This window comes from Artemia franciscana, chromosome 3, assembly GCF_032884065.1.
Source record: "Artemia franciscana chromosome 3, ASM3288406v1, whole genome shotgun sequence".
Lineage (NCBI taxonomy): Eukaryota > Metazoa > Arthropoda > Branchiopoda > Anostraca > Artemiidae > Artemia > Artemia franciscana.
The window spans coordinates 2,202,036-2,227,317 of NC_088865.1; the positions used below are offsets into that span (position 1 = coordinate 2,202,036).

At 34.3% G+C, this 25,282-nt stretch overlaps 1 protein-coding gene across 8 annotated transcripts in view; it reads left to right on the plus strand.

Annotated features, from left to right (window-relative positions):
• Nucleotides 1-24,179, plus strand: part of LOC136024739 (uncharacterized) — a 68,366-nt gene extending 44,187 nt beyond the window's left edge. For 2 of the 8 annotated variants that reach the window (XM_065700173.1, XM_065700171.1), the window contains one exon: nt 22,991-24,179. In XM_065700173.1, coding sequence (XP_065556245.1) covers nt 23,040-23,903 — 864 coding nt within the window. In that variant the 5' untranslated portion in view covers nt 22,991-23,039 and the 3' untranslated portion in view covers nt 23,904-24,179. Of the gene's footprint in view, nt 1-796; nt 911-5,341; nt 5,441-7,158; nt 7,333-9,154; nt 9,533-9,688; nt 9,795-22,990 lie in introns of those variants that run through there. The other 6 variants (XR_010616896.1, XM_065700174.1, XM_065700175.1 and 3 more) reach the window with 6 other exon arrangements.
• Nucleotides 24,180-25,282: the final 1,103 nt, after the last annotated feature.

Consider the following 25,282-nt stretch of genomic DNA (forward strand, 5'->3'; position numbering starts at 1 on the left):
AAATAGGATTGAGCGTCAGACGAACATGTTAGAAGAATATTAGGTAGGGGGTATTTCATACAATTACCCAAAATAATTGTTAGAAGAAAAACAATACACGCAGGATTTATCTCTTTGTGGCAATACGGCTGTCACAAGGCTGGGCGATAGACTTGATACCTGCCCCCATGAAAAAGGATCCGGCATCATGTCGACTATTATAGCCACCCTGTGCGCTATCAATTCTTTATATGGATATTTGTTTTTATTTAGTAGTTTTGGATATTTGTTTTTTATTTATTATTTATTACATTTTATTCATTATTATATTTGTATTATTATTATTATATATTATGTTGTTATATTATATTTTTTTATTATTGTTTATTTATTATATGGATATTTGTCTTTTATTTATTAGTTTTTGATCTATTTGTTCTTAGCGTTGCAGATGCCTTGTTTTATACAGGGAAACATCCGCGTCGTTTTATTTTATGGCACTTGGTATTTACTGACTGACATATAGCGATCGCAATTTCTGTCCATCAGTCTGTCTGTCTGTCTGTCCTGGTTTTGATAGTTCGGGCACTTCCAGATAAGCTAGGACGATGAAATTAGGCAGGCGTATCAGGGACCAGACCAGATTAAATTGAAAATAGTCTCTTTCCCGATTCGACCATCTTGGGGGGGGGGGCAATCCAACGAAATACTTGAAAAGAATTTTATTTGCTGATGAAACAAATGATTGTTCTTGTTTCTTAAGTGTGGCTAGCTGGTCTAGGGTTATGATTATCGCTTAGTCACTGTTTATTTCCAGTTTTTTATCACAAAGTATTTGATTAGATTCACTTGCGACGAATTTCTTTGACATCCATTTTATGTCGTTGAATAGGACATTAAAAAGAATGAGGGTCAATTTGACATCTGGTTGGTAAGTTTAAAATTTGTTTTTCTTTCGCTATTTTATTTTTTATTTAATGTCTGAATATATAAGGGATTTAAGTTCGAGGGGGAAAATTGTCCTGTTATGAAAGAGGTGCATTTTACATAGACGTTATAAAATCGAAAAGTGATTTCTATGCAGGCAGTGTTATTTTTGAACATCTCTACTCCTTCTGTAAACTATTCTAAGGCGTAGGAAATAATAATTAGATAAATTCTTTATTAAATAAATTGATCTCTTTTCCAGGAACCCCTTTTGTTAAAAATTCACTGTATGTTGTTTCATTTTGAATGCAATTTAATTGCTATTTAATTGAGAGGTTTTTGCTTTTTATTTGAGAGTTTTTTCCTAAAAGCATTGAAAAATAAACATTTTTTCTAGAAAAAAAATATCTGAAATATATTCCCTGTCACCCGACCACCACTGCGATTTTGGTGTCTGCCTCCCTCCCACTGGAAAGTTTTCTGCCGGCGCCCGTGTTGAGATTACAAAACATAACATAAAGTTTTATTTTGTATTAGTGTATGGCTTAGTAATATACTAGTATTAGTTTGGAAGCAAAAAAAACGTGCACAAAACGCACCGCTTAAATATGCTTGTTTTCCTGTCATCAAAATCACGTGCTTTGGTTCTTCTAAAAAAAGGGCCAAAATCTGCTTTCTCGGGCTATAAGATGAACTGTTTATTCGACATATACTGGTCTGGTTGTGGCAGGGGGAGGGGTTGGTTGTTAAGTGGTCTTTTTTTATCGTATTTTTCACTTTGATATAATTTATGTTTATGTTCTAATAGATTTGAAGGTTACATTTTAATAATTCACTTTTCGAAAAGCTATCGTACAACTTTTGCCATTTTTTAATTTTTTTAACTGTTTTATCCTATTACCTGCCTGCAGAAATTTTTTTTTTTACCACCGATTAACCTTACCCCCCACTGGATATTTGAAAGTTTGTCCAGTTGATCAAAGTTTGGTGGTTTTGGAGAGGGATGGGGAGGTAGATGTTTCAAAAAATTGAAATGGTGGTTGAGGAGTATTGGCCAAAGCGTACGTAGGAGGAGACTATAGAAAAGATCATATAATCGCTTTTATTTTTTGGGGAAGGATTTGTGAAAATTTTCTAAATATTTTTGGTCAATTTGCTAAACGTGCATGAATGTCATTGCCATTAATTGTGCATGAATGTCATTAATTTTTCGTCACGTTTGCCTTTTTCGTCACATATTTCGTAACTCCTGGTGATTGTGGCGAAAAAAAAAGAATGGCGGTACAATAGGTGGGGATTGATGTAACCTAATCTGACGATTCTGGAATTGTCCAAAATGAATTGTGAAATCTTAATGGAAAATAAATTTTTTTTTGTTAATATTTCTTTTAAAAATGCAGATGATCATCCATATAATTTTAATTTGGTTCATTAGCTGTCCCTTGATGAAAATTTGCTGTCAAGTTCAAAATTTTGAAAAAGTTCAAAATTTTGAAAAAGTTCCTTTTTAAGCGAAATACTTCATTGAAAAACAAAATGAATAGAACATTTAACAGGTGTTTGAAAATGTGTGCATTTCTTAAATTTATAGCAAATCTTAACATTTACTGCATTTACTTAATACTATTATTTACTTAAGCTCGAGGCCAACACAACTGTGCACACTACCCCTTAATCCCAATCTATTTAAAGCCTCCCTCTTAACGCCCTCCCGACAAGTTCAAATTTTCTTTAAATACTTTATTGTATACCTTCCCACCGGTTTCGGGGATGATCTGCTTTTCTTTTGGCCCGAGATGGTTGGCCAAATCGAACTTGACTTACAGATCTTGTTAGGACGGTGTAGAAACCAGGTACCTCCAGGTTGACCTATCAATTGCCAGGCTCGCGGCCTCTTGCACCAGAACTTAGGCTTTGGCACTGAGTTTGTTGGCTTGTTCTTTTCACCTAGTGGGATGGGCGTCCTCTGGGACATTCCCATCCGTGCAGGGTGAGGACAAGATTAAACCCAACCTATGCTCGTGCATCATGTGGCAGACGAAGGATGTGGCCGTACCAGTGAACAGTGTGCTGGGCAAGCTGCGTAGACAAAGGAGTTAGGCAACCTGTCATCATTCATCCGCAGAACGCTTCCTAGCTACCTCAACCTTTCTACTCATATAACCAAAATTGAAAAAATTTCTTACTAAGAAATTAAGACAGAAATAGTTAATGCTTAACGACAATGATAAATGGGGTTACGCTCATCTGCATTTCATCTATGATCTGTAGCTTAGAAACCGGTTCGAGACTTACTAATAGGCAAACGAGTCTTACAAGTAATTCAGGTATGATTTTCTTTGACACGTGAATGCCAAGAAATAATTCGTTTTGCCGGTAACTTTAGAATAGAGTTAGTCCGCGAGTCGCAAATGATGATGAAGTTAAAAATGTTGTCCACAAATGGGGGGGTTAAAACGCTGGTCGAAATAATTTTGAAAACATTTTTGTGGGGTAAAACAGTTATTTTTTTACCAATGTAAATTAATTGCTATCAGCCTAAGCCAAATAGGCGGATGCTAAGGAGTTTCAATAAGACAAGACATTTCTTTGTTCAGGGTTGCCACTAAAAATTTGATAAAACCCCAAAATTCACTTCTGGAAAATCCGTTGGTTTGAAAAAAATGCTTTAATGTGTTTTCTGAGGGTGATGTTTAATATAAATCCTTTTCCTTAGATCTCTAGCTCAGAAATGAAATCCCAAAATTTGAGATGAAACCTCAAGGAGTGACATCCCTATGTGTGCAGTCATTAAAATGAAATCTCTTAGTTTTCATCATTTCTAACTATAGCACATGAGTAAATTTTTCTCGAAATTTTCATGTTTGAAAAGAGAAGAAAATATTTAGTTTGAATAGGACTCATTTTTAATGACTCATTGAAACGTAACTAAAATGCATATAACAAGTTTTCGATGTTTTTTAAAACTTCGTTTTGTACTCTAAATCCCCCCGAACAAAAATCCTGGACTAGCCCTTGCTAACAGATATACTGTTTGCATAGTTGCACTCCAGCTACAAGGAGAGAAGGCTAGTGGACCTATTCGGAGGTTCCAGTTTTCGTTATAGGTACACCCGATGAATATGGAGAAGAACTTTAACCTTCATTTGAAAATGGCAAATTAAAAATTACCTCTTTATTTTTGCCGAACATTCTTAAAGATTACAAGTTTAAAGACACGCCCCAAAACAATTGTACGGCCACAAAGTCATTGTACTTTAAGAAAAGTCAACTTTTAAAACATGGTAATTAACGAAATTTCCACAAAGAAGCCAAGTTCATGATTGTGTTTTTCTTTTGGATTTCCCTAAGCTTGTTTTATTTATGACAACCAAATAATTTTTATTTGCGAACAAAAGAAATGACAGCTTCTAAACTTAGCTTATAATCAAAGAAAAAATCTTCGGACCTTTGTCCTATACTCTAATCGTTTTATAACATTTTTGTTACTATTCCATATTTTTTCACAATTTCCCTGTTTGAGTCTATGGCAAGGCCATATCAAGGGAACAGGTTACGGGTTTTGAACCTTCCACTCCCGAAATTTCTGCTCTTCCTGTAAAACGTAACAAAAAGGCATGTAAACAAATTTTTAGTGGGTTTTTACAGTTTTTTATACCCCCCCCCCTCCAAACAAAAATCTTGGATACGCCTCTGACCCATGTTTTTCAAAATCTTAAGATGTTTACCGCAATTTAAAATTTTTCTCGTATGTTAAAAAGAATGACCCCCCCTCCATAGTTTAGAACATTTTATGGATTACAGCTATCCAAGCTTTATTTATTTAACCTCATAATTAACCAATAGTTATTTATTTAGCGGTTCAAATTTTTGTTTTGAATGATTTGAAAGACAAAAAGTAAATAAAACATTTACAATTAATAACTGGCTATTGATATTGCATTATATTAAGCTATCAGTTGAGCATAAGCTTAACTTTACAGAAGAGGAGGGTATTAGATGCCCTCTTTAGGGAGGGTATGGTAGATGCCTTAAAATGTAGGATACTGGAACATATTATTAAGTTGTAATGTCGCTCTTTACTTTAATGTCAAAATACTGTTTTATAAAATTTTCTCAGTAATTATGATTTTCTTTTAGAATAAGCAAATTAAAGACTGCATAATAATCTGTTTAAGTACGAAATAATCCATCGCATAAAACAAAAGTTTTTAGCCAATTCATTTTCTTATTATTTTTATCTCGTAGTATATTGATACATAAGGGGATTCAATTCAAGGAAATTAGGGTGGGTGGGTGTATTTTTCGAATTTAGGGGTGGAGTAATTTCCCTCCATCCAATTGACGCCACTAGGTCATATTTAAGAGAAAATGTAGAAAACGATATATTGTTTAGGTGTGGTTCTTTTGATTAACGTTCTGATTGTTTGATTAGGTTCTCAAGTTGAACTGGCCAGCCATGACAACAAACAACAAAGAGAGATAACAAAAAAACTCAACAAAAAAAACCTTCAAACGAGACTGCGGCCAGTATCAAACAGTTCGTGGTAACGAACTGTAGTAAGGAGCGACCCGGCTCAATAGTAACCAAAACTCTAAAAAATGGAATTTTGATACCAATAGCTACATCAAAAGAATCGCATTTTAATGCTGGTTTTAAATACATAAGTTTCATCAAGTTTAGTCTTACCCATCAAAAGTTACGAGCCTGAGAAAATTTGCGTTATTTTAGAAAATAGGGGGAAACGCCCCCTAAAAGTCATATAATCTTAACGAAAATCACACCATCAGATTTAGCGTATCAGAGAACCCTACTGTAGAAGTTTCGAGCTCCTATCTACAAAAATGTGGAATTTTGCATTTTTTGCCAGAAGGCAGATCACGGATGCGTGTTTATTTGTTTTTTTTTTTTTTTTTTTTTTTTTTTTTTTTTTTTCCCAGGGGTGATCGTATCGACCCAGTTGTCCTAGAATGTTGCAAGAGGGCTCATCCTAACGGAAATGAAAAGTTCTAGTGCCCTTTTTAAGTGACCAAAAAAATTGGAGGCCACCTAGGCCCCCTCCCACGCTAATTATTTTCCCAAAGTCAACGGATCAAAATTATGAGATAGCCATTTTATTCAGCGTAGTCGAAAAACCTTATAGCTATGTCTTTGGGGACGACTTACTCCCACACAGTCCCCGTGGGAGGGACTACAAGTTACAAACTTTGACCTGTGCTTACATATAGTAATGGTTATTGGGAAGTATACAGGCGTTTTCAGGAGGATTTTTTTTGGTTTGGGGGAGGGGTTGAGAAGAGGGGGATATGCTGGGGGAACTTTCCTTCGAGAATTTGTAATGGGAGAAGAAAATTTCCATGAAGGGAGAGCAGGATTTACTAGCATTATTTAAAAAAAAATATTTAAAAATAAAAGTGAAAAAGCTTTTTCAGCTGGAAGTAAGGAACAGCAATAAAACTTAAAACAAACAGAAATTATTACCCATATGAGGGGCTCACCTCCTTCTAATACCTCGCTTTTTACGCTAAAGTATTTTCAGTAATTTCAACTACTTATTCTATGGCTTTTGTGATTCAGGGGGTCATTCTTAATGAATTGGGATAAAATTTAAGCTTTAGTGTAAAGAGCGAGGTACTGACGATGGGGCGAATCCCCTCATATATGTAATAAAAACATGAGAATACAAAAGTTCTTTACGTAAGCTAATTTATAAGTTACGTAAATCTTTTACCAATAAAAAGATTCGTAAAAAATTAAAAATTCTAGTTGCCTTTTTAATTAACCAAAAAATCGGGGGGCAACTAGGCTTCGTCCCCCGCTCTTTTTTTCTCAAAATCATTCGATCAAAATTATGAGAAAGCCATTGAGCCAAAAAAAAAATATGCAAATTTCGTTTTGATTATTCCTCTGCGGAGAGCCAAAATCAAAACATGCATTGATTCAAAAACGTTCAGAAATTAAATAGAAAAAACAAGTTTTTTAACTGAAAGTAAGGAGCGACATTAAAACTTAAAACAAACAGAAATTACTTCGTATATGAAAGAGGCTGCTTCCTCATCAACGCCCCGCTCTTTACGCTAAAGTTTTTTACTGTTTTAAAAAGAAGAATTGAGAGAAAGAGTCAAACTTTAGCGTAAAGAGCGGGGCGTTGATGAGGAAGCAGCCTCTTTCATATACGAAGTAATTTCTGTTCGTTTTAAGTTTTAATGTCGCTCCTTACTTTCAGTTAAAAAACTTGTTTTTTTTATTTAATAGCGAAAAGAGATGAAAGACCAAAACAACGCGTATATTTCGCCTGTACGGATCAGTGGCGTATACTGATGTACAGTATACTACAGTGGTACAGTACTATAGTAGCATAGCCTGTATGGATCAATAGGATATTTCCTTACGTGGATCGGCAGGATATTTCCCTACGTGGATCGGTAGGATATTTCCCTATATGGATCAGTAGCGACAATTGTATTTATTATTATCATTATTATTGTTGTTTTTTTATTTGTTTTTAGTTTAGTGTTATTTTTTCTTTTTATCTCGTGCTGAGGACGCCTAGTTTACATACAGGTGAAATACCCGCGTTGTTTTTGTCTTTCATCTCTTTTCGCTATACTGGCCGCAGACTCGTTTGATTTTTTTCTTTTTTTAACTTCATCTCTCTTTGTTGTTTCTTTTGATGCTCAAAAATGACTCCTAAGACCAGTCTTTCCCGGCATGGTCCGGAAAGAAGTAGGGCAGGCCCAAAGAATAAGTAGATTGGAAGTATAAAGAGTTTCAAATATAAGCGGAAAATAAGTAGTTTATGTATAAATTATTTGAAGAATTCGGATAAGAAATTACACTTTCCAGGGCTCACGTAAGGTTTTTCTCTGATAAACGACTTTAATTGTAAAACCGACACAAAAATAGAAAGGGATAATATCACGAAAACATATTCGAGTTCTTCAAGTTGACACGATCAGCCCGGAAAGGAGTTCCAGCATTGAATAAATAAACAACGAGGAAATGACAGAACCCGTCTTATTTTCAGAGAAATACCGATAACCCTAACCAAATTTAAGTATGACCTATATACATTACCATCTGTCGTAAAGATAATGCTTTAGTTTCTGAGTCTAAAAATTCCAGCCATAGAATTTCTCATTATTAAAAAAAAAAAAAAAAAATCATCCGGTCAGAGATTTTTTTTTCTAAAAACTCGTGAGCTTATTGTATAACTAATAATATTACAGCGGACGTTTTCGCACTGCTCAAAATTAGCTTTAATGCATCTTGACTAAGACGCTTAGCAACAAGTACATGCATACAAATTTGTTTTTGGGAGAGGGCAGGATCATCAAAAGTAAAAGAAGAAAAAAATCCAAACAAAAAAACATACAAGAAGAATGAGAAAATTTATAAAAAATCTCAATTTGATTGGAAAAAGGAGGGGGATAGGTCGGAAATCTTCACTCTACGTGCGTGCCTGCATAGTTAAATGGATCGGAAACAGTGATAAAATATTTTTTCTGCAGCCAGGTAATAGAATAAAACAGTTAAAAAAATGTCAAAAAGGCAAAAAAGTTGTACGATAGCTTTTCGAAAAGTAAATTGTTAAAATGTAACCTTCAAATCTATTAGAACATAAACACAAATTACATCAAAGTAAAAAAAATACGACAAAAGGACCATATTTGAAATACACCAAGAAACAACAATTTTCCTAGCAGAGAGGAAACCTACATGGAGTTAGCAAAAACCAACATCAGACATAAATGGAATGAGTCTCAATGATCGATTTCCAAACAAATGAAGATATCAAAAAAGAAGAAAAGAGAAAGAAAAATGTAAAAAGACGAAGAAAGTTAGATAATTAAGGTAAAACAAAAAATCACGAAGAAAAGAAGAACGAGGACAATTAACAGCCAGTAAAAAAAAATAAAATGAAAATTACGCAAATATTTCGGCCAAGACCTCCGATTGACCGTCCTCAGTGCAGAATAAACTGAAAAAAAAAAAAACACTTTTGAACAAAACTAAGATATGACGACCCTTTCTCAGTAACGGTGAAAGGGTAAAGCGGAGTTACCCTTTCCCTAGTTACTCTTTCACCGTTAGTGAGAAAGGGTCATCATATTTCATTTTTGTTTTTTGTTTTAAGGTGTGTTTTTTATATTTTATCTGTTTATTTTTCACCGAGGACCGTCAAGCGGAGGTCTTGAACGAAATATTTGCATAATTTTCAATTTTTTCACTGGCTGTTTATTGTCCTCGTTCTTTTTTTCTTCGCGATTTTGTGTTTTGTAATGATTAGCCAGTGTGGTCTCAGAAATTACTTAAAATAAGGTAAAACATTATGTCAAAAACCTCAACTGTCCGAAGAGTCACTCTAGCTGCTTGAAGCGGTATCAGCTGATAGCTACTTAGTCTAAAAGGAATCTGCTACGTGACGAGGGATTAATAAGCCACTGCTATGATGACACGTGATAAAGATCAGCATGTTGATTCTTATTAACAGGTTGTTGGACCTATAACTATGCATACTATACCGTAACAGCAGCTTTAATCTTAAATTAAGAACGGCTTGACATAGTTAGTCTTAGTGACTTGGTTACTCTGTTGGCAAATGGATATGTTTCGTAATATAAAGCAAGTATTAATTCTCTTAGAGAAGGAATATAATGATATATTATTTGCAGTTTTTAAGTACCACTATCCAGTGGAATAGCTAGGTCTGCGGCTGTCAGACGGCACAATTTCTGAGTGGGTGCCAAACTACAGGTTTTTGTTTATTTATGCTGTGGTAGTGATGCTACGGGGGGGGGGGACTGGCATTGTACCTCTAGCGCTGAAAACCCTAGTTACGCCTTTGCCACTTTCAATGGACCAGGTGGCTGAATTTTTTACCGTGGTGAGTATATCCAGGTTTGCTACACCTAGTGATTTATCACTATTTCTAGTGATTTTTTATATTATCTAATTAAAGATCCACTAAATTTGTACATAAATCACTAGATTATTTAAGAAAATCACTAAATCAAGCAGACAATCACTGAAATGTAGTGAATTTTTGTTACCAGGTGGCAGTCCTGAGTATACCAAAATCTAGGCTTAAGTCCTGAGCATGGAAATAGAATTTATAATGAATATTAAATGCTATATAAAGTATAAATATTACTTAATATTTCTGTGTTTATTTTGCCTTTAGATTTTCATGAATGAGTCTTGGGATATTGTAAGATACTCATTAATACCCCTGATCAGAAAAACTGCCTTCATAGTTTTGATCAAGTAGGAGGGGGCTCCAAAGACAAATACCGTTGTTAGGTGTCAGGGAATTCTTCTTTAAGATCTTTAAGTCGGTGAAATTGCAGTTTAGCGGCTCTTCTGAAGAGAAGTTATGGAAAAAAGAGTAGTACCAATTGTTTCCTTATTTTATGCTATTTCCTAAAATCGTGGTTCTTTTTCTGACTAAGTATCTCCTCCTCCCAATCTCTTCCTAAATAGAGCCCTGTAAAATTTTCTACTTCTCTCTGTAAAGTGTGATTTTCTCTATGCTCTCTTCTTTAGTCTTATGGTAGCGTTGGTCTATGATTACATAAAAAAACTAGTTTTTCTAACTGAAAGTAAGGAGCGACATTAAAACTTAAAACGAACAGAAATTACTCCGTATATGAAATGGGTTGTCCCCTCCGCAATCCCTCGCTCCTTATGCTAAAGCTTTTAATTGTTTTAAAAAGCAGAATTGTGGTAGAGAGTCAAACTTTAGCGTAAAGAGCGAAGGATTGCGGAGGGAACAACCCATTGCATATACGGAGTAATTTCTGTTTGTTTTAAGTTTGAATGTCGCTCCTTACTTTCAGTTAGAAAAACTAGTTTTTTTTATGTAATTTCTGAAGGTTTTTGAATTAATGCATGTTTGATTTTGGCTCTCCAGATACAAATTATTAAAATGAAATTTACATTTTAATTCCTTTTTCGGCTAAATGGCTTTCTCTTAGTTCTGATTAGACGATTTTGAGAAATATAGGATGGGGAAGGAGGCCTAATTGCCATGCAATTTTTCGGTTACACAAAAAGGCAACTATAAATTTTAATTTTTAACGAATTTTTTTATTAGTAAAAAATATACGTAACTTAAGAATTAACTTACGTAACAAACTTTTATATTCTTAAATTTTTATTATGTATATGAGGGGGTTTATACCCTCGTTAATACCTCGCTCTTTACACTAAATCGTAAGTTTTGTGCCGATTCTTTAAGAATGACCCCTGAATCAGAAAGGCCGTAGAATAAATAGTTGAAATTACTAAAAATACTATAGCATAAAGAGCGAGGTATTTATCTCCTCCTAAATACCTCGCTCTTTATGCTAAAGTATTTTTAGAACCCCTCATATGCGTAATAATCTCTGTTCGTTCTAAGTTTCAATGCTACTCCTTACTTTCAATTGAAAGAACTTTTCCATGTTTATTTTTTCATTGTTTTTTTTTAGTAATTTTAGAAAATCCAGCGCCCTTTTCACTGAATTTCTGTTCCCCCATGACATATTTCTCTAAGGAAAGATACTCCCACATAGCCCCCTCCCCTCAACCCCACCCCCAAAACCAAAAAAAATCCCCTGAAAACGACTGTACACTTCCCAATAACCATTATTATATGTAAACACTGGTCGAAGTTTGTAACTTGCAGCCCCTCCCCCAGGGACTGTGGGGGAGTAAGTCATTCCCAAAGACATAGTTATTATGGTTTTTGACTATGCGGAACAAAATGGCTATCTCAAAATTTTGATCTGTTGACTTTGGAGAAAAAATGAGCGTGGGAGGGCGCCTAGGTGCCCTCCAATTTTTTTGGTCACTAGAACTTTTCATTTCCGTTAGAATGAGGCCTCTTGCAACATTCTAGGACCACTTGGTCGATACGATGACCCCTGGGAAAAAAAACAAACAAATAAACACGCACCCGTGATTTGTCTTCTGGCAAAAAATACGAAATTCCTCATTTTTGTAGATAGGAGCTTGAAAATTTTGCTGTAGGGTTCTCTGATACGCTGAATGCGATGGTGTGATTTTCGTTAAGATTCTGCGACTTTTAGGGGGTGTTTCCCCCTATTTTCTAAAATAAGACAAATTTTCTCAGGCTCGTAACTTTTGATGACAAAGACCAAATTTGATGAAACTTATAAATTTAAAATTAGCATGAAAATCCGATTCTTTTGATGTATATTTTAGCAACAAAATTCCGTTTTTTAGAGTTTCGTTTACTATTGAGCCGGGTCGCTCCTTACTACATTTCGTTACCACGAACTGTTTGATTTGGGTTCAACAGGTAGAGGATGTCTAGCGTCTCTACCTTTCATAAAGATTATGAGTAGAGAATAAAAATGTTTATTCACACATATAATAAAATAAATGTAGATAACACGAGGACAGAAACAGAATTAGAACTGACTCAAGTAATCTAAAACGGTGGCTTAAAAACAAGGAAATAAACATCGAAACATGTGACAGGAACTGACCTATTTTAATCTGTCAACTATTGTAAATACTGGGAATTATTGCAAATACTTATAATTTATAATATTAATATAGTCATTTAGGAAATGGAAATTTGACAGAAATTGAGAATTTAATTATGTATCTAATATAGAAAAGCCTACTTTCAAAGTTTACAGTCCTAGGATTTATAAAAACTTAAAGAAAACAGTAAATGAATGAAATTCTTATTTTATAAAATGCAGTATGTTTCTTTCCATAGTTATCCAGATTTTGAATCATTTCAAATAATGCTTTTATCCAACATTGCAATCTGTAATTCAGTTGAAACTAAGATTCATCGATTCAAAAATGCGAGAAAACTATTTAAAACGAAGACAAGGTACATCACAAGATACAGGATAAAGGAAAACTGTATTAGTTGGAAAGAGCATAAATAACACCCTTCGTTTTTAACATTTCTTTCAGAAGAGCCGCTGGTGCTTGTCTATTGTCCCGACCACACTCAAGAAGTTAAGTTAGGTCAATCATAATGAAATATACCATGTTCTGATGAAAATATAATATTTTCATCTTATGAAAATATTATAATTTAGTAAGGAATCTACAATAGAGAATTATGAAAAGCAGGTTGCCCAGAACGCATTATATGAAATACCTGACCAGCTCTATATATTAAATACCTAATCAAAATATACCTACATAGTTGTTTATCTCACTCAGGTTAAGCTAATTATAACCGAATGCGGACAGAGAAACCGGTTTTACTCAGTTGAAGAAATTGAGTTTGGTTAGTATAATAGACAAGTACCGAGCCGCTAAACTGCAATTTTACCTAAGTCTTTTTCTTCGCACTTCGTCTCCCCCCGGAAAGAAAGTCCTCTGAAGTTGGACCCTCACCCGGTGGCGTAATTTCGTCAAAATACCAGAGGGTGGGAGGGGGGTGGCAAAGTTGGAGCCAATTTTACCAGAACAAGTGAAAATTATAATTGAAAACTGAAAATAGCCATATAGTACATGAAGTCAAAGGTATACTAAAGAAAACTGACCCGTTGATGCTTCAATTTTGCAGACTTTTTTCAAGTTTTAATAAGATTTTTGAAGGAACTAAATTTCAGCGAGGGGGAGTATACTGGGATATGTGGGGTAGTTCTCCCCAGCTCTGTGGCAAATTATGTCCTTGTTCTCCCTTTAACCCTTCAGTTTGTTTGCACCTATGATAGTATTGCATCTTAAGGTGAAGTTTTCAAATTTTTTACTTCACAGACATTTATTTCTACACACTATCATCCTTTAGAGAGGTCATTGGGGGGGGGGCATTTGCCCCCCATTGATGTGGATAAAAATTATTATATATCCCATTTCCCTTGACTATCCGGATATGGACCCTTCTTACCCCCTCCCCCAATAAAAATGCCTTAGATTTGCCCCTGCCATCCTTAATGGTTAGTTTGTACAGGTATGCTAGGTAGGTAGGTTATGGTAAGTACGTAGGTGGATATATCCTTAATGGTAGGCTCGTATTTGCAGTTCTTTTGAGGTTGAAAAATTCGTAGAAAATGTTCAAACCAGGAAATATTTTTTAAATATGGGGGAACAAAGTAAGCTTTTGGCCAGTTGTAGCAAAACGTAAAAACTCTGGAATCAACAAAAATACATTGAACATAAATTAAATGAGGTAAATAGGTTCACTTCAATGTTTGACGGAAACATTCTTATGATCAGCACATTTAGTAGCAGCAAATGAAGTAATTTTCACTTTGGTCAAAAGTAAACACTAGGCTAAGCACTTGTAAACAGGGTTGCCACACGGTGACAAAAATCACTAGATTTTAGTGATTTCCTGATTCATCTAGTGACTTTCGTCAACTAGTGATTTTTTGTTTAGGCAATGTAAAAAATCACTAGAAACAGTGACAAATTATTAGGGGTGGCAACCTTTCTTGTAAAGCACCTTTGAAATATATGCAAACCTTTAATAAGGAGAATGATTCTTTGTGCTCTAGGATTTGAACATAATCATGTTACCTGTAATTCAATAGTGTGACCTCTATTCTTCAAATAATAAATGAATATGCCTCAAGGAACAACACGAATGCCACAACCCCTAGGACAAGGGTAGGAAATAATAGGAATTGTCAACTGTTTAAAGATAGTATTCATTATGGGAAGTGGGCATTGCTTAATTTTGGGAGGATAATTTGCTCAAAATTTTCAGGAATTGTCGTTTGGTTCAAAAAGATGACCTAAAGGAATCCATCAGGGGTGCCAATGTCTATTTTGAATTAACATCGAGAAGTTGTGGGCATCAAGTCATGGCTAATTGTAGAAAAGGCCAAGACAGATAGTCCAGTTGAGCGAGAGGCAATTCTGGCATTAAACCCCACTTATTAGGATTGTATAAAAATGATATTATTTCATTTTTTGATAGATAAGTCTATCTATTATCCGTCCGTGCGTCATTCCTAGGGCAGAAGAACTAAGGTAGATAGTAATAAAGCTAAGATAGTGGTAGAACCTAAAGTTTTCCAAGTGTTTGGTTAAATGGCAAGGGTAAAAGGTGGGAGTAAGTATGACTCTCTTATTGGACCAATACTTGTTTGTTAGCTTTTAGAAGGGTACGCCCTTCTACAGCCCATAGGGCAAGGGTGGGAAATAATAAGAAGTGCTAACTGTTTAAAGATAGTTTTTATTATGAAGAGTTATTAATTTTAAAGTTATTAGTTCATTAAGACCATTGATGTGTATAGTAGTAAGAAATTACGAAGGTTAAACTTACTGAAGCTTTTCTTTATAGACGACAAACGATAGTTTGCATTCTTTACAATTTCCGAAACATGCTTATCAAATTTCAATTGGGTATCAAAGTAAACAAAAAGTAAAAAAAAAATTAGTTCATTTGTTGATAGATAAGTATATCTATTATCCGTCCGTGCGTCATTCCTAGGGCAGAAGAGCTAAGGTAAGATAAACCAAGTGTTTGGTTAAATTATATTTAATTTAATTTATATAAATATAAAATTATATTATTTAATTTATTTTATTTTATTTAATTTAATTTATATAAAATTATATTTTATTTTATAATAATATTATAAAATAAAATTATAATAATTTATATAAAATTATATAAATTTGACATAAATATATATTGATATAATAAATATTATATTTATTATATTTGACATAAATTTTGACATAAAATTTTTGACATAAAATTTTGACATTTATAAACAACTTCGAATGTTGAAAAATCAACATTTTTTGCAAAAACAACTTAGAGCTCACCGCTAACCACTATTTTAAGGCTCAGATACAAGCCACATTTCGTAAGCAGGATCACCAAACACAAAGCAATTCTTCAGTTGAAGGGCCACTCCTTTGCAAAATTCTCTGGCACTGGTATATATCTCGTCTATATCGTCAGGGTCAATGCCACGTTCAGACAGGATACTCTGAGTGAAGTCATGCATCAAATGCTGCATCAATTATTCCAAGCTGAAGCTACTCTGTTGCCACAGCCACCCCGAACCAATGCACACTCTGTCAGTGCCGTGATTTCGTCAAAATCCTGGAGAGGGGGAAAGTTAGAAGCAATTGTCCCAAATCAAGTAAAAATGACAGATAAAACTGAGAAATGAGCCATAGAGTACCATTAAGACAACTGACTCGTTTATGTGGATGCTTTAATTATGCAGGTTTATCTTAGTTTTTAAGGGATTTTTGAAGAAACTAAATCTCAGCCAGGAGGCCAACTGGGATCCGGGGGAGGCTGGGGTGCAAGCCTAGATCTGGGAGGGGAATTTGCCCCCTGTCTAATTGAAAATTACGCCCCTGCTCTCAGCAAGAATTCAGTTTTCAGTTCAATAGTACTGGGCTCCGGCACGCGGCAGGGTTCTATAAGTGGATTCTCATTGTCGCTTTTCTTTTCTTCTTTATTTTGGATTTTTATTATTTCAGACAATTCGCCAATGCCCTTTGCTTTCGCTGCCCTTATTCGTCTAGTTTTACATGACGGTTCAGAGTGTAGTATTGCTAATTATTCAGGTGGTGGGACAAGCACTTCTTTTTCTTCCATCGGATTATCATTTATAACAAAAAAATAACAAAAAAAATATAACAAAAAAAATATAACAAAAACAAAAATATAACAAAAAAAATTTCCGGGTCTTGTCTCATTTGATGGTCCAAGTTGTTGATTTTCACCCATTGAGAATTTAATGTCCTTTGCCTTATTGCGAATTTTTTGTCCTTTGCATTAGCTGCCGTTATTGCAATAGTATTACAGGAGGGTCCAGGTTGTAGATTTGTTAATTGTTCAGATGATGAGACAAAACTTTTTTTGCTTCCAGCGAATTACCATTTATAATCGCTTGTGAATTTTAATTTTTCGGGGGTCTACCTCTAGATAAGTTTTTTATATTGATATGACTTTTCATACTCTAATATTTTCAAAGATATTTGACACGTCCGATTTCTAACACTAGTCTACTAAGCTTCAAACTTGTGGTTTTCTATTTTAAGGTCTTTGAATAATTGTAATCCCTTGTTAAATTTATACAAAATTTTTTGCAATTACCAGCTTTTTGCTCTTTAAGCAATTTAATTTCTACTCGTACTAAAGTCTTATCTAAGATATTTGATTATTCAAGCAAGTCCGATTTCTAACAACGATATCTACTAAGCTTCAAACTTTTTTTTGAGGTTTTTTTTATTGTGAAGACCGCCTGTTAAAATATATACAAATATTTTTGCAATTGCCAGTTTTTGGCTTATTAAGCAATTTAATGTAAATTTCTCTATGCATGAAAATCTTAAGTTAAAACGGTCGTACGGACCACAATACAAAGATTCCGATTGTTTCCAAGTAGTACACTCTGGAAACGTCTCGCGTACCTGAGTGAATCAGAAAACGCCTTTAGGACCTGGTTTTTAAAATTATTTAAATATCTCAGGAACACTAAAAAATCTAGTTAAACCATGCATGAGCATTATGAAGGTGGGGAAGGGGTTGACTGGAATTCAAGATTGACTTGGGGAGGTAGGGGCATAGATAATCATAGATGAAGATAAAGGACAATCTACCCCACCCTTACAATGTTTAGAAATTTGTGCCTTTTTTATATTTTCATTGGAAAGATTTCTGACTGTAGTTATTTTTTTAAATTTATAGTACTTTCTTGTATGTTTTTTCCCGAAGAATATAGTTTTATTTGATGTATATAGTGGTTTTTGACATGAAGTCTTTATTAGTATACGCTTTTCGCTCTAATTTTGAAAGTTATCTAAATATATTGATTTTGTCTTACCTATAAATTAAATAAAAAAACAAGGTTTTTTATTTGAAAGTAAGGAGCGACACTAAAACTTAAAATGAACAGAAATTACTCCGTATATAAAAGGGGCTGCTACCTCCTCAACGCTCTGCTTTTTACACTAAAGTTTGACTATTTCTCTCAACTCTACGTTTTAAATAATTAAAAAACTTTAGCGTAAAGAGTGGGTGTTGAGGAGGGAACAGCCCCTTTCATATACGGAGTAATTTCTGTTCGTTTTTAGTTATAATCTCGCTCCTTACTTTCAGTTAAAAACTTTGTTTTTTTATTTGATTTCTCAACATTTTTGAATTAATGCATGCTTTGATTTTGGCTTTCGGCACATGAATAATTAAAACAGAAATTTACCTATTAATTTATTTTTTTTTTAGCTAAATGGCTTTCTCATAGTTTTGATCGGACGTATTTTGAGAAAAAAAGGGCGAGGGAGTAAGCCTAGTTACCCTCCAATTTTTTGGTTACTTAAAAAGGCAACTAGAACTTTAAATTTTTTACGAACGTTTTTATTAGTAAAAATATAAGTAACTTACGAATTAACTTACGTAACGAACTTTTATATTCGTATGTTATTATTACGTATATGAGCGGGTTCACCCCCTCGTAAATACCTGGCTCTTTATACTAAAGCTTAAATTTTGTCCTGAATCCTTAAGAATGACCCCTGAATCACAAAGGCCGTAGAATAAATAGTTGAAATTAATAAATTACTTTAGCGTAAAGAGCTAGGTATTAGGAGGAAGTGATCCCCTCGTATGCGCAATAATTTCTGTTCGTTTTAAGTTTTAATGCTGCTCCTTACTTTCAGTTGAAAAAACTTTTTCGTATTTATTTTTTCATTGTTTTTTAAGAAAATGCTAAAAAATCCTACGCCTCCTTCAAGGAAATTATCTTCCCCCATGGTGATTCCCTCCATGGAAAGTTCCCCCAACATAACCCCCCCCCCCCCTCAAACCCTGCCCCCCAACCAAAACATCCTCCTGAAAGCGTCTGTACAATTCCCAATAACCATTACTGTATGTTAACATTGGTCAAAGTTTGTAACTAGCAGCCCCTCCCACGGGGACTGTGGGGGAGTAAGTCGTCACCAAAGACACAGTTATTAGGTTTTTCGACTATTTTGAATAAAATGGCTATCTCAGTTTGACCCGGCGACCTTGGGAAAAAAATGAGTGTGGGTAGGAGCCTAGGTGCCCTACAATTTTTTTGGTCACTTAAAATGGGCACTAGAACTTTTAATTTCTGTTAGAATGAGCCCTATCACAACATTTTAGGACCACTGGGTCGGTACGATCACCCCTGGAAAAAAAACAAAAATAAATAAACACGCATCCGTGATCTGTCTTCTGGCGAAAAATACAAAATTCCACATTTTCGTAGATAGGAGCTTGAAACTTCTACTGTAAGGTTCTCCGATACGTTGAATCCGATAGTGCGATTTTCTTTAAGATCCTATGACTTTTAAGGGATTTCCCCCCTATTTTCTAAAATAAGGCAAATTTTCTCAGGCTCGTAACTTTTGATGGGTGAGATTAAACTTAATAATTTTTTTTTAATCAGCATTAGAATGCGGTTCTTTTGATTTAACTATTGGTATCAAAATTCCGTTTTTCAGAGTTTTGGTTACTATTGAGCCGAGTCGCTCCTTACTACAGTTCGTTACCACGAACTGTTTAATGAAAAGATAGTGGTAAATAGAAAACTATTCAATATTTTTTCATCCTTGTTAGAACTGCATATTTTACTGTATTTTACTTGAACTAGATGAATCTACGAAGCCGCATAAATTCAAACTGCAATTGTTTAAAGTTTGCCAATCGCTAGAAATGCGTTATGCTTTCTATTATCTACATGTCAAGAATTTTTTCTAGACTTCTTAGACCTGATGGATTCCTTCAGTACAAAATATGAGGATGTGGGATCCAAACCACAAAGTAATAATTGTGGGCACAATGTTTCCATGGGAGAGAGGTGTCTCCCAAGCAATTTGGACAAATGAAAAAAAAAAATAAAAAAAAAATAGGCGAAGTGTACGGGAAATTCAAGACATTGGAGAAAAAAAATGTAAAATATTGATATTTTACAGGGGTATGAAACCGAAAATTCCCCCTGTATATGCACCTGACCTGGGCTGTAAAAAACATACGCTTTCCGTCTATATTAAGTATATTCAGAATTAAAATTTCCTCACTGGATGTCCAAATTATAACTCGTCCTTGACTGTAGGCTATGAGCGACAATTAGAGTGCTGAGGTTTTGAAGAATAAATTTTAGTTTCTGAAAAAGTGTCTAAATATTAGCTTCAAATTTTAGTGAATTTACTATGTTTTGGTTTTGTGGAATTATATTGCCTGTGACTAAAACCTATGGTTGAAATCAATTAAGAACTTAATCGAGCGCCGGAGTAAGTGTCAAGACATGGCCGTTAGGGTGTTTGAAAGGACTGCCAAATCGAAATAAAATTCAAAACAGGATAAAAATGTCTATAACACATTGTTAGGAGATTCCGCAATTTAGTTTACTTTTAACGCTGTAATAAATAGAAAGTTTCTTTTCTGTCATGAAAAAGTTGCCCTACCGCAAGTTTTTCATTTTTAATAACCCCGGATGCTCTAATAGCCCTTTAATTTCTTTTTAGTTCGTTGCAAATTGAGAATCTGAAGAAATATGATCTGGGACGGGTTTTCAAAAGCATAGGCTATAACTGACAAAAATATTTTACAACAATAGCCTCTGGATAACTTGTGGTGTCAACAAAGTGAATTACCCGTATGCAATGCAAAATGTGTGTTGCAGAAATCTAACTTACCTATCTCATTACCCCTGCAGCTGAAGATCTGTCCACCCAGCTTCTTAGACATAGAAGAGGTGTTGCTGCTTGTTAACACAACCAGGGGCGTTTTTTGGAAGGGGGGAAATTCCCCCCTCAATAATTTGGAGATAAAAAATATTATATAGCCCATGCTCCTGAACTATATGGATACGGACCCCTCTTGCCCCAAACAAAGACCTTGGAGCTACATCCCTGAGCGCAACTACTTGCGGGGGTGAAATTTGTGTACCTAGCTCGTTATTCTAAACCTAATATATGCAGCTAAATGTCCCAAAATCTGATGCTCCGTTACCAAACAAGATAAGAGCTTAGATCTTTAATTTGGCCCACCAAAGACAGTGAAAATGTTAATATGATTGGTTGAGTTGACAAATGAGTAACTCACACAACCATATATATCTTGTAAAATTAGGAAATTATCAAGATTTGAATTTTGATGAAAAAGACCTTCATATACAGATATACAGTTTTTGTTAATGGCAGGTGAAAATTCACCAAAAAAAAGCCAAAACATAAAGCATCAAGAGCTTAAGAAGGTATTGTTAACCTTTAAAGGTATTGTTATATCTGGGAAACAGTGGACTTCTTTAAATATTTACGGAGGAAAGCGTTGTCAAATCCAACTAGTTATTTTCACTCATTTATTTTCGCGGCTCAACGTGGCAACGCTGACGTAAATATGGTACTGTCCTAGAACTTTGTATTTTTTGTAACAACAAAAGAATAATATTAAAATATCGTGGTTTTTTATTATGAATAGGTACATGATGAGTTCAGTGGGAATAAATTTTTGTTTGGGTATCCTTGGCACTGTAAGTCCTGGGAAACAGGGGAAATATTTTTGACGTAAAGAGCACAAGAATTTGTCACTTTACGCTTATGAAATTCCACGTAAATACACTTTAAAAGTGATTTTAAAAGTTATTTCTTTTGAAATTGATGCATAAAAGATTTCTGAATCTTTAAAAAAGAATCATTCAGAGAGATCTCTAAAATTGATTTCTTTAGAAGGGGTGCAAGACCGAAGAGGTTTGATGCTTTCTAAAGGCTTGAAAAACGTACTTGGCGAAAAACATGATTCAAGATTTTTTCCTTTAGTCATTAATGATGGTAAAGCAAATAAAAGGAATAGAATTTTTTTTTTCAGAAAAATTGCAAAGATAAACCTGTTGTTATGCTGCAAAGTTTTGTACAGAGACCTCAAATTGGCCATCTAAAAGAGGAGGAAGAATAAAACTAAAAGGTCTATAAAAATTATAGTTTCTAAAGGAATGGGATAGTTTTGCCTGTTTGTTATGAAGTGGATCCAAGTAAATTGAGTTACTGATCCTTCAGATCAATTATTTTTCATCATTTGAGTGTGGTTAACAGATATGTGTATCAACTTTTAAAAATATCTTGATATCATATTTCATCGTGGGGTTACAACTGAATTTGGCAGTTATCACATTCGGTACTTTTAATTTCCCCCTTTGTAGGCCAGTCACTATAAAAAAAAAATTATCGTATTTTGTTCTTTTAAGCACTTTTAGAAATATAGATCCTTAATTCTCCTTTAGGATCCTTAAGGATCCTAGGGATTTAAGGATCCTTAAGATCCTTAAGTCTCAACAGAATTACCTCTAGATGCTGATTCGCTTTTACCATAGCTAGGTTTTCCATTACAAGTTTTTCTAAATACTACTTGTTAAAACCTTTATTAAGTAATTGGAAGAAATATTTATTCCCTCAACTACTTCAATTGGTATTTTGGAGCAAATTAACGCCAGAGGATGTGCAGAGTTCCGTCGTTGATAATTCAGTAGCCTGTATCAAGTGTTCGCACAACTTGAAAAATAAACTTTATCACTGAGTCATGGCCGATAGACACATCAATATCCGTAAGGAATGCTGGAGAGATGCAGTTTAAGTTCATTGGGTTACTTGGATGATATACCCACCACCACTCAAGAAAGTAGGTTAATCCTAATAAAATATACCTAAGAATGATAAAAATATAACACTTTCGAAACGAATTTGTGCTATTTATTTGCACATTAGGGGGGGGGGGGAAGAATAAAGTGGTGCTGCATGCTAAGTGTGTTAGATACAATTATTCTACATATTATGAAGTAAGAATTGTTTTCTGACTCCACAGTGTCCAAATATTGTACACATACCCCCCCAATGTCCAAGTGTGTAGCCCAAACCTTATATTTCTTATCTAATCTGTCACTTCTCTTTGTCTTTTCTCACGCTAAAACGAAAAAAATTAACGAAAGAAACCGGTTTACGCTGCCTCAATGCATGAACAGCTTGAGCGGTAGTGGGTATATCATAAAAGTACCTCGTTGGGTGTTGAAAGTTCAAGAAACTATGTCTTTGATTCGGTGAGCCCTTTGATTTTGAATTTTATTATAACACTGGTTTTCAGGGTAATTTTTCATTATTAACTTATTTTTTTAGATGGACAAGTGGTGGAAGTAGCATAGAAAACAAAGTAGAAGACGAGAAGATGATCGACTACGTTTGCTGGAGTTTCCTGCTTATAAATGTCATTGGGATAGCTGACTTTTTGATTGTACGTGACGAAAAAATTACCCGTCATTTGGTATCCGTGTCACTGAAGCTATTTTGGACCAATATCACCCTAGTTCTTTTCTGGGGAATCACGTCAATAATCACAGGAATTGTGATACAAGTGCAGTATTTACATTCACAGTTTCTAATTAGTGATTACCTTCCAGCAGCAGTAACGATGAGCACATCCAAGTTCTTGAGCTATTTTGGCCTTTTGCCAATTCCAATACTAGTTGCTGCATTTTATATTTTTAAATTTGTGATACAGCTGCTGAGTTTTAATCCTGATATCAGTGTTTGGGAAGTGTTGTTGCTCTGTGCACGACCTGTTTCGGTTGAAACAGCTGAACGACTTGTTGCCAGACGTGGAGATGATACTGATGAACAGCATATTGAGACATTACCCAACTTGTGGCTCACTCCTTCTTTACCAAATGATTACATTAAATACTTACCTGTGTGGAAACACAGAGGTTGGAAAAGAAGACAGAGGCGAAGAAGTGGTCCACCCTCAATCAGTTCTATGACAAAACTAGGCCTTATTGCCAGAAAAATATTTCGGTGGCTTTGTGGCCGATTTCATATTGAAAATATTTATGAAGGCAATTTTTTAACCCACCATCCCCAATGGATTATACCAGACTCTTCCTGTGCCATCTGTTTGGAAGAATATCGGCCAAAAGTTTTACTCTGTGGTCTACCTTGTGGTCATCACTATCACAGAGACTGTATTTCTTCATGGCTAAATCGAGAGCAACATTTTTGTCCAATATGTAGAAGTCCAGCTTATACAACGTAGTTTCATTAGCTGTGACTTGTCGTTTATTTATATGCTAATTTCGGATTTTGAGCTTGTGTTTAGATTGCGAAATAACAGCGCTTAATTATTGAGTCTTCTTTTTTATAGTTTTATAATTAGTATTGTAAGATTTATTTTTGTTAATGTAGAAAATATTAAATTTTTAAGTGAGAGCACAGAGGAATGAAATTATCTGGTGGCTAAAGAACGGACAAACCACATAATTTAAAATTTTTTATACTTTATACTAAAATAAATGTGAAAATGAATGAAAAAGTGTTTGTAATGCTATCAGTACCTCCAATTCTCCAATTAGTTCTTTTTAAACTGTGAAAAATGCGATAATGACATTATTCTTGGATCATGAGAAAATTATAAAAGGGAATTGTTGGGGAGGGGGGTAAATTTATTTTTCAAAATCTAGAGAGAGACAGTTTTTTTTTTTCAATGAAAAGGCCAAAAAAGGTATTTTCAATGAGAATAAAAAACAACTATTTTTAGAAATCTTTTCTAGGGCAACTAATCTAGGGAGCATACCCCCCCCCCCCAAATGAAGCTTCTACCTACATTTCCTTTGCATTTAATTCGAAAAAAAATAATCTACAGATAGTAGCATTTTAGAGTTAATGAGCAATAATTGAACTGTTTTAGCAGTCTAGAGAGAAAAGTGAGAATTAAGAGACAGCACAAGGAAATATTTATAGTTAAAATATAGTAGTATTTTTGAGCGTTTAGTATTTGTTAAATAGCTTCAGCAGTCTAGAGAGATAAATGAGGGATCAAAGAGCAGGAGACATATTAGAAAATATAAAAATAGATAATTTAAGTAAATAAATAAATAAAATGGCAAATAAATAAACTAAGTAATTTTTACACATCCTTACCAGTCTAGAGGGAAATAGATAAATAATAAATAAATAAAATAGCAAATAAATAAACTAAGTAATTTTTACACATCCTTACCAGTTTATAGGAAGAAATGAGAAATTAAGAGATGACAGAGAATATGAGTATTTATTTTTAAAATCTAAAAGTATTTTAGTTGGTTAATTATTAAAAATCATTACCAGTTAATAAAGGCATGAGAAATTATGAGATAATATATGGAAGTGAATATCAGAAAATACTTCTAATTATAATGTAATTGTATTTAGAGTGGTGGTGAAACGACATTACCAGGGCATGAGAAATTGAAGGATGAGATGCTATTGGCTATATTCAAGTGTCGCTTGGGCGCCCATCATATTAATAGCAAGCTCGTAAGAAGCAGTTTTATTTACTAGGGGGGAGGGCTACCAAACTAAGAGTAAAATAGACATATTACCTAATGTGTAAAGGAAACTAGCGAGTTTCAAGGACAGTGGGTCCAGTCCTACTTC